The 20,851-nt window shown below is 35.6% G+C and overlaps 1 protein-coding gene across 2 annotated transcripts; it reads right to left on the bottom strand.

Annotated features, from left to right (window-relative positions):
* Positions 1-3,862: 3,862 nt before the first annotated feature.
* Positions 3,863-19,765, bottom strand: GJB6 (gap junction protein beta 6). Of its 2 annotated transcripts, none has more exons than XM_051986601.1 (3): positions 19,351-19,765; positions 16,300-16,449; positions 3,863-5,572 (listed from the first exon to the last, which is right to left on the bottom strand). In XM_051986601.1, exon 3 carries the CDS (start codon positions 5,552-5,554, stop codon positions 4,769-4,771), a length of 786 nt encoding a protein of 261 aa, XP_051842561.1. In that variant the 5' UTR covers positions 5,555-5,572; positions 16,300-16,449; positions 19,351-19,765; the 3' UTR covers positions 3,863-4,768. The 2 variants fall into 2 exon arrangements, with proteins under 2 accessions (XP_051842561.1, XP_051842562.1); XM_051986602.1 differs by lacking the exon at positions 19,351-19,765 and adding an exon at positions 17,906-17,924.
* Positions 19,766-20,851: the final 1,086 nt, after the last annotated feature.

Below are 20,851 nucleotides of genomic sequence, written 5' to 3'. Positions count from 1 at the left end.
TGGCATGGATTCTGTCAATACAAAGTTATTATTAAATAAAATAAAATTTAAAAAGAAAAAAAGAAAAAAAAGGTCTTGGGATTTAGAAGGGAATAAGAAATATTTTCCTGAGCTGAAACTGACTGCAGGGTGCTTCCTTCAGTTCTTGAGTGTAAAAGGGTTGTTATGATTATATTTTATATCCTTTTTATTCTTGGATTTATGCTTTAAACTTTATTTATTAAAGTAGTTGTAATTGGACTTTTATGATGCCTGTTGTATTTTATATAACCAATCCCTCCCCCCAAAACCCAGCCTACCAATCCTAAAAATTTCTAAATTAAGCCAAATGTAGACTCTACTCACAATACTGGATAAAAGAACAAAGTTACTTCTTATAATTGCCCTGCATTGGTAATCCATTGCTGTTTAATTTGGAATTAAAGATATCATTGACAAGAAGCAATATGAATTATTTTCTAATTTTGTTATTGTGTGCTATTGAAGAATAAAAGCATATACTTAGTTCATTTCATGAATACCAGTAGCTTGCTCACTTTTAGGGGTCAGAACCATCTTCATAGAAGCATCTAAAGCAGATGATAGATTTCTGATTTGTTCTTATATATATCTTGTCAGTTTGTCCTCTTGTTAAAGCTAATCGTTATTATATTTCTGAATAGATCCAATTTGTAACCCAGTGCCATGCAAATCTATTTCTTACATTCACAGGAGTTATAGCACATTAGCCAGGCTGCTAACTCAGTCAGCAGCTGGTGTTTCAGGTCTTCCAAGCTACGAGCATGATTTGAAGCGAAGAATCATTGCTATATATCACCTCAGCTAGAATGTTTTTTTTCTGCTTCCTCTAAATTACAACATGAATGATGAGTTGGGCTTTGAGGAGATTATTATTATTATGTTTTTAACATGTTGAAAATATGCCATTTGGAATTTGATTACATATTTCTAGAGATCTATAACTGGGGAAAATAGACTTGTTATGCATCCAACAGTACTTGGACAACAGATGCAAAAAGGATTTGAAGATTTTGATTCTGACTTACAAAATGGTAGGGCCATCAATAGAAATAAGAAATTGGGAGGAGGGGCAGATTTTGAGGGGAATAGTTGATGAGAATAATTTGGTGCATATTGCATTGAAAAGTGTTAATATATTGATACAATACAATAAATATTTATTGTGGATTTACTATATGCCAGACTGTGCTAGATTTAAATGGAAGCTTTGGGAGGATTTTTATTTACTCATTCATTCAGCCTTCTGATTAGAGGAGCAGAGGCAACTGAAGATATTGATGAGGTAGGAATACCAAAGATGATGCAATCTCTATGATGATGACTTTCCAGGTAATGAGCGTCTACTGAAAGGGGTGGAGACAGGACATGATGGTGAAATCATATCTAAGGACATAACTTACAAGAAATGAAGGTGATAGAGGGTGTCAGAAAGTGAACTCTAGACAGTAGTACTAGAGATAAAATTAGGTAATGGTAGATAGAGCTCTCACACCAACTGTATGATGTTGGGGAAAACACTGAATCTCTGCTTCAGTTTCAACTGTAAAATGGGGCAAAAAACTGCCTACCTCATAAGGCTGTTGTATAGGTCAAATGAGATACCTTATGTAAAGTGCTTTGTAAAACTTAAAGCTCAATATGAATGCTAATCTTGTAGCATCTACATAAAGATAACAATTAAAGTTACAAGAAGTTGAAAGACTAGAAAGACAAGAAATAGAACCAGGAAAATAGCCTTGTAGGAATAACTATACTAAGAGGGCAAGAAGAATTGGAAATGTCAGGATCTAGGAAAATCATTTTGGAGATAGTTAAATTATAAAGGAATATCACATAAGTCAAAAAATGATGGAGTATCACAAAGGAAGAATGCCTAAATGCTGAATATGTCAAATGCTATAGAAAGGCTGAGGATGTTGAGGAATAAATTGCCAACAACTGAGGTTGGCAATTGGGAACAGAGATGTATTCAATTTTGTGGTGGGGATAGAATCTAGATTTGTGGGAGTTAAATTGTTGAGTAATGAGAATGTAGAGGCAGAAAATATAAACCATTCTTTCCAAAATTTCAACAATAAAGGATACCAGAGAGATAAAATGTTCATATAAGAAGATAGAAACTTGGCAACCTTTTGTTTTATAGGATGAGAAAGGCATATGTATAGGCCTTTCTGTCTTTTTATCCCTTTCCCTGTACCAACTTTTACAATAATATTCTACACTCTATTCCTCCATTTCCATTATGTCCTCCTTTCCTTCCCCTATTTCTCTAATCCTTATAAGCTTTTTTATATTCCCACCATTCTCTAGGAACTGCTATCACAAATGTTATCAGTGACCATCTACTTAAACTATCAATTGCACATGACAATTTTTTTTTTATCAGTTTTATCTTTTGAAATCACCCTAGTGCTTTTTGAATACTTGTTTCTCTTACTTAAAACTCTTTTCTTATGGTTTCTATGACACCCCAGCATTTTGAATTTCTTCCTGTCCCTCTAATCTCTCTTTTTTCCTACGCTGTCTCCTCATGTTTCTATTGCACTACTTCTAAAGCCTGATGAAAGAACCTTGGAGAACATAATGTTCTCCAAGGTTCTTTCATCAGGCTTTCTTAACATTTTCTGCCCTGTAGCAGGGTTTCTGACTTCAACTCCAGTACTCTACTTACTGTTCCACTTAGTTTTGTCTCTAGCACCAATATCTCTACTGAGTTCCAATCTAATTCAGTTAAACATCTCTATTGGGATGGTTCTTGTCCTGGTGATTTTATTCATGCTAACAGGTTCAATTTTCATATTTTAATCAATGGTGCCCGTTTATGTCTTCAGATATCCGTCTTTTCTCAACTCCATTTCCACATTTCCATTTGTTCAAAGGACAGGTCCACTTTGAATGCCTCATTTGACCCTCAAATTCAATGTCTACAATGAATTTATCATATTCAACCAGCTCTTCATCCTGATTTCCTTAATTCTATTACTGGCACTACAACTTTCTCAGGTACCCAGACTCAAAACCTAAATATTATTTTTTTTACTACCCTCTATATACAATTATATGCTAGCATCCATTTGCCTGCCTGATAAAAAGGATGTTCCAATTACGAAGTCAAGACCATTGGTAATATTTTATAGGTCATAGCATATTTCTATAGGTCATAGAATTATAAATTAAGAGCTGAAAGGTCTTTTAAAAGCAATTTAATCCAACCCTACTCTCTTAATTTTACAGTTGAAAAAACCGAGGTCTGGAGAGGTAAAATGACTTGCCCACTATAGGAGATGGCAGAGCTTAGGTCTGAACTTGGAGCTTTATTCCTCCAAATCTAGCCTTCCTTTTCATCTGTAATATTCTGCCTACCTAAAAACATTGGGTATGAGGACTGACGAACATGAGATCCCTTGTTCTAACCTTCTATAATAATGTGCCTTTAGGAAAAGTTAATCTAAGAGCTGATGAAACTTAATCATTCTTCTCACTATCAATGCAGAGCAATCCCAGAGGAGCCCTAGGCTCCTCATTGGTAAAATGAGAACTTTGGACAAGATAGTCTCTAAGCTCCTTTTGAGAGTTCTATGTCTCATGATTCTCAGATAATTAACTAATGCCCAGTTGTGCATTTTTCTAGGGTTGAAGAGGTGAAAGAACAGCTGTCTTAATCACTTCTTCTGACGCCAAATGGGACAGCAATAACCTCCAGAAGTCTCCCACCCATTGGAAATTCCACCCATAGTAACTTGACAGGTTCCAGGGCAGAACTCTTTATGAGTCCTACAGATATTCACAGTAATGGGACTCCTAGGCATTCAGATAACAGATCCCATAGAGCACCACAGTGTTTTAAGCAATAGAGTTTTTCTTTTATTCAGGTGATCACATTCATGTTTCAACTCTTCACAAGCTGAAATCCAGTTTCCAGGCTAGTTTTTTCTTTTTTTTTTTTTTTTAAAGGCACCCAGATTCATATAGTTCTGTATATCTTCCAAAAGATACATTTTTGCAGTGAAAACACATTGTACGACAAGCAAAGCACTTCAAGTGTATTGAAGAACACATACAAGAGCCAGAATTCTCCTCTCTTCCCTCATCATTTGATAGTATCACTATTGGTCATATGGTTGTCATTGAACCTTGTAACATACTATATTTACAAAACAGATTTTTCTATAATTTAAAAGTTTAAATAACTGCAGTGTCATTATTAAAATTACAGTTTCACTCCCCCCCCCATAAGAATACTGCAGCTATTTTCATGACTTAGCTGTGTACTACATCACACTTAAGTAACATGGAATACCTAACATTATAAAAATACTTTTTACATGAATAAGAATTCAGAACTAAGGCAAGTAATGCTATAAAAAACAAACATTTGTAATAACAGTATTATTCTCTAGACAAAATATATCCTCCCTCCTAGCAGTTGAATATTAATAACTTTTTAGGAAACACACCCCCTGAGAGGGTAAGACAGATGTCTACTCAAAATAGACTTAAAAATATTTTAGTACACAACTGTCAATCTAGTCTTACCATTTTTACAGAATTTTTCACTACATTTCTGATAATGTAGATGATTAATTCTCCTAAAAAATTTCCTTTAAATCTCTATTTGTTATGAATGTCATTGGTAGCCATTAAAAAAATCAACCTAGGGAGAGTAAATATTTGGTATTGGTACCCAACTGCTGTAGGTGAAGGTTACAGGTTTGTCATTAGTAATTTTATTTTAATTTAAAATCCTTTAACTTGGAAAACCTGTGATTGCATTTTGGCCACTGTCTGAAATTAACTCATTCATTTCATTTTGTTTGCTTTCTTTTATGGTGTGATTGGGGTGATTTCTTTGAACCTGTGCTCTTCTGGACCTTCTGAAACACAGTTTCATCAGTAAGTAACATAATTCAGCCACATTTAACAGCATGCAAATCACAGATGCTGCAATCATGAAAATGGTAAAAACAGATTTTTCAGTGGGTCTTGAAATAAAGCAGTCCACAATATTGGGACAAGGATCAATACTGCATTTCACCACCCAGGGTAGGTTATAGCCATTGTAAAGAAAGTAAAACACATACATAAAGGAGGCTTCGAAGATAATCCTAAAGAAAATACTGCTAGTGTAAGTCCACCACAAAGACCCCTCTATTCGAACCTTCTGTTTTTTAATTTCTTCTAAGTCCTTGTATTCAATCCCTTTCTCTCCTTTCCTAAATTGTCTTTCTTTCTCATGTCTATTATATGTAACATGCATGGCTACCAGTAGTGCTGGAGTAGAGACAAAAATCAGCTGCAGGGCCCAAAGTCTGATGTGAGAAACAGGGAAGAAGTGGTCATAGCAAACATTTTTGCATCCTGGTTGCAGAGTATTACAGACAAAATCTTCTTGCTCATCTCCCCACACTTCTTGAGCAGCTACAACAAGAATCATGACTCTAAAAATGAAGAGGACAGTAATCCAGACCTTCCCTATGCTGGTGGAGTGTTTATTTACACCCCCAATGAAGGTATGCAATGTACTCCAATCCATCTTCTTGGTGACTTATTCCTAATGAGAAAAAAAAAAAGCAAATGTTACTCAAAATTTGGACAAGTATTTTTGGAAAAGCATTTAAAGACTTCATAACTTTATTTTCTCCTTAAGCATACTGTGGCTGCCCCTTAGGGGGCACAGTGGTTAGATTGCTAGGTCTGAAATCAAGGAGAACTGAATTCAAATTTAGTCTTAGACACTTACTAGTTGTGTGATCTTGACAAGTTACCTAACCTCTGCCTGAGTTTCTCCAACTGTAAAATGGGTATCTTGTAGTGTTATTGTGAAGAGCAAATGAAATATTTGATAAAAAAAAAAAAACTACTTAGCATAGTACCTGGCTTCTAGTAGATGCTATAAAAATACTTATTCCCTCCCTCCTTCCCAGTAAGCTCTTAATTACAGGAGGTTCACAGAATATCCTTTAGGAAATTTATTATCTAATAACAAAACTGATAACTACTGTTCCTATTCAGCTATCTTTACTGAAGTAAAAGCAAAACTGTATGATGCAAGTAAAACCAGATTGTATGACTTTTTGGCATTAATCCAGAAAGATTAGTGAACAAATTAATTTCCATCACTTTTTTATTCACTGTGTAAATATGTATTATGTAATCAGTTTGATTTTCCAAAAGGATTAAAATATAATGATTTTTAGTCATTAAAATAGTTTATAAAAAGTCATTCTTCAGAGTTGAATTACATAGAATCTTTGTGTTCAGTAGATTAGAAGAATAAAATAGAAATTGGATGCCAGTGATTATATATTACACATACCATTTATGTTTACCCAAAACTTGTGATCAATCTTCCACTTCAAATATTTGCCATAGTATTTGGAAGCCCAATTTTAGAAATATCAAAAGCACTTCTGGAGAGGAGGACTATATGCTTCTACAAAAATAAAATGTTTTGTTTTTGTTTAAAATTTTTGTTTTAATTTAAAATGTTATTCTGGACAGTTTCTTTTCGTGCAGCTACTCCTGATAGATGCAATGAATGACACCAGGAATTGAAGAAAAGGGAGCTAGTTATGTTAGAGCTTGTGTTGCCATTTTATTAACCTTATAAATATGTTCTTCCTTATGCTGAGAAATCTGTTGCACTAATTCTTTCTTATTCTCCATCACCTTCAATGGGCATTATTTTCTTTGTAAAAAATGTTTTATTGATGTGGTATGGTATTACATTATAAAAATTTACAGATTATCCCCATTCCATGAAAACAAATGAATAAAACTTATAGTAGCCTCATCTGAAAGTGCATGATACATTCCATGTTTGTAGCATCTCTTCATCTATTTAAAAAATTAAAAATCTATTTTATGACTTTCAAAAGTTTCCTTTTAACAACTTGAACATCTTGTACATGCATGCAATGATTATGGTACATTTTGGCCTCTTTTAAATTAATGAAAAGCGATTTGTTAAGCTCTTACTATGTGCCAAGCATTGTGTTAAGGTTTAGAGATACAAAAATAGAGAGAAAAGCTGCATTCTAAGAGCTTACAAGGAAAAACCACATGCAGTCTTTTAATGCATAGCATAATATGCATAGCAATGTAAAGGAAACCAATTGCATTGAACTATAGCTATCAATTTTTTTTAAATATATAGGAATGGTGACAAAGGAAAAGAGTGTATTCTGGGAAGCTGTAGTGACAGTAATGGATATGATACTTCCCTTCCAAATCTAATGTTACAATTTGATTGTTGCTTTTACTATTCACATATGTAGCCATTTTGTTTCTTTGTATGCCTCTTTTTGACTCTCGGGGACATAAATTGTTTTCTTGGATAGTCTCATCTCAGTGATGGCAACACTATTATTATTTCTTCAGACATTCTTGGTTCCCCTGTCACTATCCACCTCTGAGATTCTCTTGGGTGGCTAAAATGTGCATACATCTCTATCCATAGCCCTGAGATATTACAGGACTTTGCAAAACAATGCTGGCTGCCATTTCAGTTGCTTTTCTTGGGCACGCCTCCCTTCTATTTTTACAAAAGATCATGCTCTAGAGACAGCTAGATGGCACAGTGGCTAGAACACTAGCCATCAAGACAGGAGAACCTGAGTTCAAACCCAGGCTCAGACACTTCACATTTACTAGCTGTGTGACCTTGGACCCTAACACCAATCCCTTGCCTTGTCTTCCCTCCCCCCAACCCCCCCAAAAAAAGATCATGCTCATAGATACTAGGAATTTGGGGACAGGTATTAGAAACATACTCTTCCTTCACAGAATTACAGACCATTTGTTTATAATTCTCATGCACTTAAACTATAGCGTGGGGATATTAAAACACTTACTATACTAGGAGAAGGCTTACAAAAGTTAGGAAAAATAGGAATTTCTATGCCACACATTCCATTCTCTCCCACCCCTAATCTTGCCCTTTGCCAAAAATGTATAGACACAAATTATGGGAAGACTCTTCCCTCCACCGTGCTTATGTGAGAGTCATGGTTTATTGCTAGTTTTGAAAGAATTCAAAGAGATTCTCTTATAGTGACAATAAAGTTTATTTACATCATAAGTGACAGCCTAGTCCCTAAGAGAGTCTAAGAGAGAGGAAATTTGGGAGAGTTTTTATATACCAATACTTGGGGCTTAGGTAATAGACTAACAGCATACATGGGGAGACCAAGGTCCAAATAAGGGAGGAGCCAGGATGTCTGTTCATCCAGGTAAGGAGATAGGATATCTTTTAGGAAAGTATTGTCAATCAGACTTGATGGGTCACTTATTCTACAATGAACTAGTCTTCTAAGTACTCCAAAGGATACAAAATAATTAGTTAGAGGATTTGAGATCTGAAAGAGACTTTAGAAATCATCTAGTGCAAGAGTTCTTTGGCAGTCTTCAAACTTGTTTTGTGTTTTTTTCTTATAACTTTGATAATTATATATAATTTATATATAGATAGACATAATCTTTTTATAATGCTATGTATTTTCTTTAGTGCATTCAAAATATTATTCTGAGACAGGACTCACAACAAAGGATTACCTGACTGAAAAAATGGTAAAGAAGCTCTGAGTCTAGTTACTTCATTTTAGATATGTGGTAACTGAAGTCCAGAGTGGTTAAATATTTGGTCCAAGGTCATAAATATATTAATAAGCAGCAGAGTCAGGATTCAAATCCAGGTCTTTTGAGTAAAATCCAGGATTTTAAAAATTATATTATATGAATTATAAGTGAAGCTGATTAAGAATGTATAGCAAGAAACAAACATGTCAATCAATACACTATCAATAAAAATTAAGTCCCTAGTCTGTACCAGATATTTTTTTAAGTGTTGAGAATACAAAAAGAGGCAAAAGACAGACTTGTCTATAAGAGGTTTATCATCAACTCAAGCTAATCTCAGAACACATAAAAGAGAGAACAGATACCCACAAACAAACAATTACTGATATCAAATAAGACATTAAATAGGGAAGATGAGTCCTTAACAATGGTTAATAAAAAAAGAACTAACTATAACTTTTTTTTGGGGGGGGGGCAGTGAGTCAATTGGAATTAAATATCTTGTCCAGAGTCACACAGCTATTAAGTGTTAAGTGTCTGAGGCTGGATTTGAACTCAGGTCCTACTGACTTCAGGGTCAGTGTTCTATTCACTGTATTCTTTTAGCTGCCTTCTAGCATAGAACTTTTAAGAAGTGTCATGAAAGTTAAAGCCCAGAATGAAATGAGGTTTGTGGAATAGGCTAAGGACAACAAAGTTTTCTAGAGTTATGCTTGGGACCAGATGCAGAATAAAGAAGGTAAAGGTTCATGATTTAAGGCAAGTAATATTATGTCACATAAAAGAAAAAACCTATTCAATTTTAATTTTGCATTTGTATTCTTCATTAAAACAAATGATCTTCAAATTGTAAAGGGTAGACAGAAAATGGGAATTCAAGTCCTAGGAAAAAGCAAGAGATTCTATAAATTCCATTAAATGAGGCCAAATTACAAAGCCTAAATAAATAATATCATAAAATACTGAAGAAAAAAAAAACAAACTTGCAGACTGAATTGAAAAATTGTGAAAAAAATGACAGACAGGATTAGAGATATTCAAAAGTTGATTCAATTTTCTGAAAGGAGAGAAAAAGATTCTGGAAATTCCAAAAGGGTAAATTTAAAAATGATCCCCAGAAAAAAAAATCTGCATCTTATAGAGCAACCTTTGCAAAATGTATTGATCACTGTCAATGTGGAGAGTGCTGTGTAATAAAGCTTTGGATTATAGGGTTCTTTTTTGTGGCCCTGTCTTGTTCAGTGCATTTTAGGCATGTTTTCAGCCAAGCTATACAAGGTATTTTCTATATCCTTACCCATATTCTCCTCCTCAATATAAGTTCCTTTATAGCAGAGACTATTTTCATTTTAGTCTTTGTATCTTTGTACCATGGAGATACAGATCTCCCTGGTATGAAGCAAGTAGTAGGCATTTAATAACTACTTGTTGAATTTAACCACCCAGACAGGTTTCTGATGTTTGTAAGATGAAGGCTTATTTTCTAATTCAATTAGAAACAAAGTTGGCTTAATGTATTTAAATCAATGTAAGTATCCTCTTTGGAGTACTTATGTGTGCCATTTAGGAAGCCCTATAATGTTTCAGAAATTGATGCAAGCAGAAAAATATCACCTCTAAATAGGAAAATATAGAGAACATCTTCTATTTGGACATTATGCTGAAAATCATTCACAATGGTGGCAAACACTTTTTGGCAAATATACATTTTCTTGTTTTAAGCCTTAACACTAACAAGTAGAGAGTTGGACAAAGGACTCTCTGTTATTGCATCTTTAAGGAATTCTGTATAATTTTAATATATTCTTGGGAGACATCATGTTGGAGGAACACCCTTAAGGCAGCCTTTTGCTTTACTGAATCGAAAAAATTTTTAAATAGTCAACAAATAATAAGTACAAGAGGGAACTTATATTCTTTGTACTTTTGTGTTGTACAGTTTTGTAGTTGTAAAGTGACAGTTTTCTATAGAAAATAATTCAAGAATGTCTTCTGCTCCCTTATCATTCAAAAGATTGGGCCTCCTTATTCACATAAAAAAGTATATTAAAAATACATGCTGTCCACATTATGGTATGCAGTTGGATGGACAACCTACAGAGCTTATCCATTAGCACATATCTTAGGCAGACATTGCACGGACAATTAGCTGAGCTCAGCTTCATTGCCCTTTGGAAAATGTGCAACACTTTTAATAAGTCTGAATTTCTACCTGAACCAAACCCATCATTTGAATAAAATTCTTCTGATGATGCTCTATGAATTTAAATTTTTCTTTACATTCCATTTCATTATATTATATGTCCATTAAGAGGCACTGTAGCCTTAGCAGATAGAGGTTGGATAAAGGCAAATCTGGGTTCAAGTGCTTCCATCTGACATCCTATCTGTATGATCCTGGGTAAGTCACTTAACATTGCATTGCTCTAGGCAGCTCTCAAAGACTCAAATTTACTAGAAAGTTGGTCTGCACTGGTGCATAGAGTTTCCTCATTAGGGAGTTCCTGATACTAGTGAAATCACAGTAAGGAGATACCTCTTCCTACTACTCCCTACTCACCAAAAAACAAACAAACAAAAAAACCAACTCCCAAACATTTGAAGCCTTTCTTTTAAGAGAGAAGCACATCATGGTGTCTACATGAAACTCATACATTGAGTTTAATGAATTTTAAGATGTGAAGGAAAAATTGAAGGGAACTACATTAGCATCTGGAGAGGACAGGGAAAGATGGCTCCCCAGTCAAAGCTCAGATCAGCTTCCTTTGAACCTCTCTCCACTTAAAAAAGAAGTAAGGGAATCAAAGGGAAACTTCAGTAGGAATAGTGCTCCATTTTCCTTTATGGGCCCCCAGCATATGTGATATAAAGAGAAGGAAATTAAAAAAAGCAAGAAGAAGAGAAGGAAAGTAAGAAAGTAGAAGGAAAGTCTGAGCTGAAAAGCAGAATGTGCTGCTTGGAGAGGTCATGAATTTCCCTTTCTCTGGAAGTCTTCTAGGACAGGCTGGATGATGTCTTATTAGGGATGATTTGAAGGGTTCTGCTTCAGGGAGAAACTGAAACAACTTCTGAGTTACTTTGTTTCATTTTATAACAAATCTGAGTTCCTATGGCCATGAAGCAAAGGAGAGAAGAGAGAGCAGTAAACTAGATAAGAAAGCTCCAGATGACAAAAATGCTTTATTGCAGTTTAAAGGTAACATCATAATTAACACATATCTTTAAGAGACAAAAGTACAACATGGTGAGCTTTTTGAGGGTAGGAATCACATTTTACATGTCTTTGTATTTCTCTTAGAGCCTTGCACTTTACTTTGCATAAAGTTAATTTAATATTTCAAAAACTATGGATATTTCCTTCCTGCCATGTTTCCTTAGGAGACTGTTTCATCATTTGCTGTGACAAAAGGTCTTCGGTTATGACCTGGCAGCAAAATGCCTAGTGATGCCCCTCTCCAAAGCTGGTTCTTAAAGGATAAGTATATGGTAGTTATCAGGACTTTCTTTAAGTATTTTCAGCTTTGGAAGACCTCCAAGTAGTTTGTACTTGTCAGAGCCTATAAGAACCTAGAATCCATTCTTTGGCAAAATGAGTCATAGGAATCTGACCTTAGTAGAAAGCTTTGTATATAAAAGTGACTTAATGTGTATATATTACATTTTTAAAGACGTTTGCATAATTTAGAATACACATAGGAGGCATTATTATGAATTGTCAATTTAAAAACTAAATAAGCTGGGGTTACCCATTATTATAATTTTACTATATATTTCCTTTGTATGACACCTAATTTTTCTTTTAGGTCTTAATCACTGCTTGGGGATTGTCTCACTCAAACTGAGACCTGCTAAAAACATAGCTTAAAAAGGTAAAGGTCTCTCTGGTATGCTGTGGTCACTGAGGATGATTAATCCAGCCAACAAATGATCTGATCCAAATTTCCACTTATAATCAGAGGTATACTTTGATAACGATGACCTAGTGAGATTCTGGGATGAACACATATGAATTACAATTTCAGAACAAAGGATATTCAACAAATCTGAATTGATTTTGTGAAATAGTGAAGATTTTTACTTTTCAATTATTTATTGCCTTCTATCTAATTACTATCATTACTAGGTAACTTGACAATTTAATTCTATTAATATATTCTCTGTGTTAGTCAATAAACACTTCCTACTTAGTCTCTGTAATCATCATCATCATCATCACCACCACCACGACCACCATCATCATCATGTCTAAGGGAGCTAGATAGTGCAATGGATAGAGCTTCCTGAAGTTAGAAGGACCTGAGTTCAAATGTGTCTTCAGCTACTATTTATGTAACCTTGGGCAAGTCATTTAAACCTTTTGGCCTCCATTTCCTCAACTGTAAAATGAACTGAAGAAGTAAATGGCAAACTACTTTAGGATCTTTACTAAGAAAATCTCAAATTGGGTCATAAAGAATCAGATAGAACTGAACAACAAATATAATGCCTACTTTATGAATATTTCATTTAATTTTCACAATAACTGGTGAGATAGTTGTGACCCTTTCCCTCATTTACAAGCAAGGAAACTGAGGTAAACAAAGATTAAATGACTTGCATAGGATCATACAATTGATAAGTATCTGAGGGTATATTTGAATACATTTCTTTTTTACTTCAAGCTCAGTGCTCTATCCCTTGCAACACCAGTGATCTGGTGATCTCTCAGTGATCTGTCATTCTCTGTGATCTAGTTAAGAGTACAGCTATCCCAGAAATGTAACGGAGAGACTATGGAGAAACTTTCAAATGAAGACAAAGAGATTATATAATTTACTATATTTTCACTAGAAACTAGAATCTTACAAAGTCCTACACATATTCATAGGAATTTGACAGATTACTATTCCAACTCCCTTATTTCATGGATCAGGAAATCAAGGCCCAAGCACCAGCTGCTCCATGAATTCTTTGGGCCATAAGTAATGGCCCAAATATGTGACTAATAATAAGTGTTTAAAAAAATTTTTAATAACAAAAGTCTGTAAAATCTTTGGTTGGTTTTCTAACATACTGAACATGAAGAGTTTAAGGTCCCTTGAGGCTAGAATTGCCTTTTTTATCTAGTCAAAACAAATCATTCCGGGAGACCTTCAGGATAATTGCCTTAAAACAACAGCATTTGCTATTTACATTCACTCTGAGGCGATCAGAACTAAAACAAGGACCAAGTGGGTTTAGCCTGGGAGTTTTTGTTGGTTAATCAATGAGAGGTCACAGTAATATGCACATTTTTTGTGAAGGTCCCATGTACAGCTGAGAAAAAGTTATATTCCTTTCTATTTCTATTTTTTCGATCTCTATTTTCCAGAGATCTATCATATCTAGTTTTTTTAATATTCTCTTCCTCTCCTTAACTTCTTTCTTATTTATTCTATGTATAAGTTTACCTAACTCTTAAAAAAGAAGGGTGGTTTTATCAATTAATATAGCTTTATTTTATATTTTCTTTATGTCATCTAACTTTTCCTAAGACAATTGGACATTGTCTTATTCAAACTGAGACCTGTTTAAAAAAACATAGCTTAAAAAGGTCAAAGTCTCCCAATACATGCAGCATTATCTTGATCTATATCTGGCCACCAGACCCAAATGGCTCTGAGGGGAAAGTGAGGCAGGTGAACTTGCACAGCCTCCTCACTTAAATTCAATTCACTTGCATGTCATGGCATCTCCTCCCTGATATCATGGTCATCTTTAAGAAGAGAGGACAAACAACAATAAAATCCTTTAGAACTTTAAATCTAGCAGAATAGCATGATAAACAAAGGGTTCAAGTTGTATTTCTGATACATATTTTCAATATGACCATAAGAAAGTCCCTAAACCTCTTGGTGACCCGGGCAACTCCTTTAAACTAAGTTAGAAGTGATTATGAAACTATTTGGTAGAAGGAATTTCCTATACCAGAAGTGTCAAACATTGTGCATTGTGGTCCAGCAACATTCCTGAGTGCAAGTAGAATTATATGAAAATGTAAACTGGGAAATAGTTAACTATTATTTCCAGTAAACTGGAAAATAGTAAACTGGGAAAATGTAGATACAATAGAACATAGAAAATGTTAATATATGGTTTTCTAAGTCAATATGTAGCCTGTAGGGATCCTTACATATAAGCCATTTCTGTTTGAGTTTGTACCACCAATCTACACTAATAAAGTCTCAGATCTGTGGCGGGAAGTGAGCGGGAAGAAAAAAGATGAAATTATATAGATAAATCTAATCGAGGTTGTGTGTGTGTGTGTGTGTGTGTGTGTGTGTGTGTGTGTGTGTCTGTCTGTCTGTCTATGTCTGTCTTTCTTCCTTAAAAAGAATGTAGTGGTTCCCAATGATGGTCCTGGAATAATCTACTATGTCTCCAGATATCTGTGAAATTTTCAAATTTTTGGTTGATTTTAAAATAAATTTCAATTTACTTCAATTGCATTAATATATTGTAATTTTAAAATGTTTGGAAGTCATTGTGCCAATCCAATAATGTAATCAAATTATAAGTCCCCAGGAGGAAAGAATAGATGAAAGAAGTTCCAAATCTATGCCTACTCTATTCTTTCTCAAATAAAGATAATGCATTTAGATGATTTTTTTTGTAAATATTGCAATTGTAGGAGATTTGGAATATAGAAAATAAAAACATGCTTTATAGGTTTCTCTATGCTTTTTTAAAAATATATTCCCAAAAGTGAATTTTATTTTTTTAAGTACTTTCTAATTTCAATAAACAAAATGCCTCTTTCCTTTTCTTCCTCAAGAAAGCAATGGGCCCTATGGTTATTTCAGGAAAAACTAAAATATTAACTTTATCTAAACAAAAGTATAATTTAATTGAAGATTATTTTAGGAATAAAATATAAAATTTCCTCCTTTAGGAAAAAAAAGCATAATGCTTAGCTTCGGTATAATTCAGTTTTAGAAAATATGGTGCCATCTGAATTTGTAAGAGGTTGATAGAATTTTTTTTTAACATATGAAATGCATAATTAACTTGAGTAATTCAGCATCACACCCATATTACAAAAGCTATAATCACAGTACTAAACACAACTAAATAAGAAAATCTGTGGCTCTAGTGATGATGTCAAAGTTTAGGCATTTTTGTGAATGAGGAGATAGTCTTTGTCTTTCCCTGCTCCAAATTAACTTGCTTTGAAGTAGCTGGATACCATAATTCTACCAAAATAGTATAATTTTTATGTTTGTTCACTGATGACTGGTATATTTATTAAGTGGCTACTATGTGCCAAGTACCGTATTAGATACTGAAGGAGATCTTAATTCCAGTTCTTCTTTCTACAATAATATGATACTGACTTGTAGACTCAATAACATTTTAGCTTCACAGTGAAAGACACCAAAAAGAAAAACACCCCACAAAAAACTTTGTGAGCTATCTCAATTCTCAGCAGAACTGTTTGTGTTAAAACTTTATTGTTCTGATTAATGACTCTCCTTAAAAATAGATAAACTGAGTTAAAGACTTGAAATGATCTCTTCAAGATCTTCAAGGTCACTTGGTGAATAATTAATAGTTAGGGAATCACAGGTCTTTTAATTCTCAGTTTACTTAAAGTAGATGCCTGCATTGCTAAATGGAGGAAAAACAAAATAACTTCCCTTACCCCAACTTTTTTTTGTACAAGTTTTAGTTCAAGGGACTTACAGTGATTTTGGAGAAGATAATTAGAACAAGATCTTTATCCTTAAGAAGTGGGACCCTTAATCTTCTCTACCAGTGGATTGCCCAGAAGTCCCAAGTTGCATCATCATGCAATTCTTTATTCTGATTTCAGAATTTCAGGGTTATTGCCACCTGTTAAAAAAGAAAGAAAGAAAGAAATGGTAATTCTTATTAAATTGCCCTCAGATTTTGAATTAATTTCTATGCTGTTTTTGGAACCAATCCCTTATTTATATACAGAGCTTTAGAAATGGGTAAGGTTAGTCTGATATTCAAAACAAACAAACAAAAACCAGAACCTCTTCCAAGTTATTAAGTTTTGGGGTGCTGAAACTTAATTGAAAACAAGCAAAATTTTTTCAAACAAAATTTAAAAATCAAAATTTCTCCCTTTTCAGATGATCACCTTTACTAGAAATTCAGAAAAACCTCTGTCCTCTTCTTGATCTCCTAAAAAACTGAGCTTCGTGGATTTTAGTTTATAAAGATCTTTTTTATTTATACAAATAAAACTTTAATGCATCCTTATTTGTTGTAACTAATATCAATCATACATGTCAATATAGTTTTATGATCTTCTATGTTTACTAAAATTCAGAATTCTCATGGAGATATGCCTAAAACTGGTTGATATTTGAGATGTTCTTTAGACTATCTGATAAAATTTTTACTATCTTCTAATTTCTTCCTGTTGACTTACATAAAGTTAAATCTTGACCCTAAGGCTTATTAGCAAAGTCTCTATTCATTCAAGCAAATCTGTTTCCTTTCCAAATATTTTAGTATAATCACATTGAAATGGCTCTGGAAATAAAAAATGAGAAGTCTTTCTGCATATCTAATTCTGTCTTCCAGAGGAGGTAATGGGAGTCTTTTAAAAGACTTAGAGCTCATGAACTAGAAAACTTGACAAAAACTCATTTCGTGCCCTGATTCCAATATTTGATTTTTTTTATTACTTTAGAAGAATCAATATAAATTCATGAAATATGCAAATTCAACCAATGAAAATGAAAACCTTAATGATACTTCAGAAATTATAATTGAGCTAAGAATTTTGTACAGAATTCATAATGCTCTACATATAAAGATGAGACTAGAAGGATGGAGATTTTTTTTCCCTTCTAAATTAATTCCATTCACAAAGCATTTATAAAATATCTACTATGTGTGAGGAACTGATGTAGGCCCTGGGATTATTAAGAAAAACAAAATAGTCCCTGTTCTCTTTGAATTTATTGGAAAGGGTAATGATAGAACAGGAAAAAGCATTTATTAAATGCCTACTATGTACCAGGCACTGTACTAAACACTTTGCAAATATCATCTCATTGGATCTAGAAAATGTTTAGTCTGCCCCCATATGTCACTTTCTTATCATCCTCTACCCCTAAATTTAGCCTTACTTAAACAGATAAGATACTCAAAACAAATGCAACAAACTTCTCTTCAAACTAGCAATGCAGTTTAATTTCTTTAACAAAGCAGTTGTTTAAAACACACACACACACACACACACAGACACACACACACACACAACATGTTTCAGCTGTAAATTGAGAAGGGAGAAAGTGATTTTAGATCTTACCAAGGTAAACTAGAGTTTAGAAATGTTGAACTTGCCAATTAAAATATGGAACTGGCTAACCTTTTCCTTCCAGCTCTGAGTGCTTCCTTGGTCTTTCTCTTGGCACAATTGAAACAACTCCCAAATATTGTGCCTGATCCAAACAACAGACAAAGGTCTCTACAAGAACAGTTTTGAGCCATATCCCAAAGATCAGTAATTCTAAGGGAAGTGGAATGTGGGCAGAACATTTTCTTCTAGAACATAGGCTACATTCGATGAAAATCAGGGCAATGAAACATACTTTTTACTAGAAAATGAATTCAGCTAAGGAAAATAAAGCAGTGGACCTGGAATCCACGATCAAATCAGTTGTTAGTGAATTGACAATTGAATTCTATCTGTAAACACTGACAAGGCTGGGACAATAGAAATTTTGGAGCCAAAGCTTCATTGGCTACGTGAGATTGGCGGCTCTTCTGGTCAGATTGGACCTCCCAAGTTGATATCTTGTCAATCGTGCACTCACCTCAACTCCATCTATGCTCTTCCAGGAAGGGAGGTTAGATGACACATGGTGATACTTTGGGATGGGTCTCCTTTGCTGGACAGGGAAGTGTCCTTCCTCAATTTCCTTCTTTATAATCAGGTGTGTCACCAATTATCCTTAATTATTGTTGTCCACAACTCTAGGTTTCAGGGGTTGACAAATTTTTGAAGGTGCATGCCGTGAAGGCAAGGTGATTAGAAGTATATGGGAGTTACTATTGATTGAAAGATCTTCTAAAGATTTCTTACCTTTCCCCCACGAATATTCAGATCACGCAGATATAAGAGAAGGGCAATCAGGATAAGCAAGAAAGGGTTGGGGGTGGGGAAAAGCCAGACACCATGCCTTTGCTTGCTTATACACAATACGTTTATAAAACCTGTTGTGCAAGCCAATTAGGAAGAAGTCTGGGTTAAAAGTCAAACCACGAACGTCCTCTTGTCTAAGCATTGGGGGTCACTTTAGTAAGAAAATACCCTGGGTTTTTTCTCTCAATTCTACTGGTACAGCCATTGGCTCTGATGTACCCGGTGGAGGATGCAGATGACAAGGAAGTTCCGATCCAACGCGCATCTTCAACTGTGTACTTAGCGAACCCCTTCCCTCATAACTCCCATACGAGAGCCCCACAGGACTGCCAAGTTTCCAAGGGTGCGAAGGATCTCTACTCCTCCACTTTCAGCAGCCACGAATGGACTATCCACCAGCATGTAACTCCCCAGGGAGGAATTAATTATTGCAAGTCTGGGGTCTTCTCATTTTAGGGTAGGGATAGAAATGAAAAACCGGAAGGAGAGGGACGGACCACCGGAGTGTGCAAGTTCCCAGTTCCTGACACTACCCGACCCCGAACCCCAGCCCCCAAACCTCTCTCTTTGCTACCAGCACATGCAGAGGAAGGCGGCGCAAGGCTTACCTGTATTAGTGGCGTGTGGACGATCCGTGAATGATGGAGGGGACGGTCGGGGAGGGAATATTGAGGGAAGGGGAGCGAGGGTAGAAGGGTCAGCTGGGCAGCATGTAAAGAGGCGTGGGGCGCGCGCTTGCTCCCGGGGTCGGATGCCCAGGTCGCTGCCTCCGCCCGGGTGAGTGGCAAATACTTGGCACCTTCCTCTGTGGCGGCTGTGTCCCCAGCTTCAGCGTAGGCCTTTCCCTGGGTATGGGAAGTTCAGGGGTTTCCTGTGGAGTTTAGATCAGGACTCTAGCTTTCCACCTGCAGCTCCTTTTAACCGCACCCCCCACCCCGCCTCTTCCCTGACGCGGCTCGGGCGGACTCCAGTCCCGTTGCCCTCCAGCTCGGAGGAGCGCAGCGGGCGCGACGCCGGCTGAGCAGCGAATGCAGGGTAGTGCCCCGGGCGCCCACCGCACGGGAAGGGCGGCACCCAGCGCACTCCATCCACGTCTCCGCCCGCTGGCTCTGTCGGGGTCAGCTGTTAGGGGCCAGTACAGTGGCCCGGTAGGGCATCGCTTGCTGAATTTCGAGTCCCATTCCTCTCCTCTCCTTTTACTCTCCTCAGGCAAGGGGTCAGCTCAGATCTTTAGGGGAGCGAGATAAGGAGAAGATGGGTAGTCCTGCCATTGGCCAGCAGAGCAAAATACGCTTTTGCCTCCTTCAAGTTAAAAGCTTTCTAAACAGTGCAGTACCATTTTTCTTTTTCTTTTTTTAAATATGTGTGTGCCCTTGTGTGTGTTTCTGTGTGTGATTCATAAGAGAGGACCCCTCTGACTCTCATCCAAGCCCTCTCCTCATCTCATTGTTTATATAACTAGCATAATAACAATAACAATAATAACGTGTATGTAACGCTTTAGGGTTTGCAAAGCTCTCGTTAAAGTGTCTTATTTTAGCTTCACAACTCTCTGAAGTAGGTGCTATTATTACATCCATTTTGCTGATGAGGAAACTGAGACCAAGAGAGATTAAATAATTTGCTAATGAGTATCTGAGTGAGAATTCAAATTGAGGTCTCCCCAATTCCAAATCCAGCAATCCGTCTACTAGGTCATACCGTTTACCTTGTACAAGACCTTGTACAATTTACTCTCCACCTTCCTAGAGAGCTGCCTAGGGACACAAATATCATTGTTGTTGTTCCTATTTATTAATGATACCTAGTGGCACTTACACATTTGCATTTGTTTAATGATCATTTAAATTAGATACCTCAGTACTTGTCTGGCTCCTTCTAGGAGAAACAGTTGACGCGTAAATTGTGATATTTCCTTTCAAACAATAGTTCAGAATAGAGGGGTGTTGTACCGATGCTAGGGAGGAAGTTAACCAAGGGAACTATTGAAGACCTTTTAGGGACCTGATCCTACAGGTTCTAACCTGATCTAATTCAGACAAGAGATGTGTGATTTGCTTATTTAAAAACAACAAAGATGAAACAGTATTTGTTACCCATGAAGCATTG

Source organism: Antechinus flavipes, chromosome 3 (genome assembly GCF_016432865.1).
Source record: "Antechinus flavipes isolate AdamAnt ecotype Samford, QLD, Australia chromosome 3, AdamAnt_v2, whole genome shotgun sequence".
NCBI lineage: Eukaryota > Metazoa > Chordata > Mammalia > Dasyuromorphia > Dasyuridae > Antechinus > Antechinus flavipes.
Note: the sequence above shows the minus strand (reverse complement) of the source record. Positions and strands in the feature narration are given on the sequence as shown.

Bases quoted from the DNA above. Each gene is read 5' to 3' on its own strand.
- GJB6 (XM_051986601.1), bottom strand. From the start codon at position 5,554: ATGGATTGGAGTACATTGCATACCTTCATTGGGGGTGTAAATAAACAC.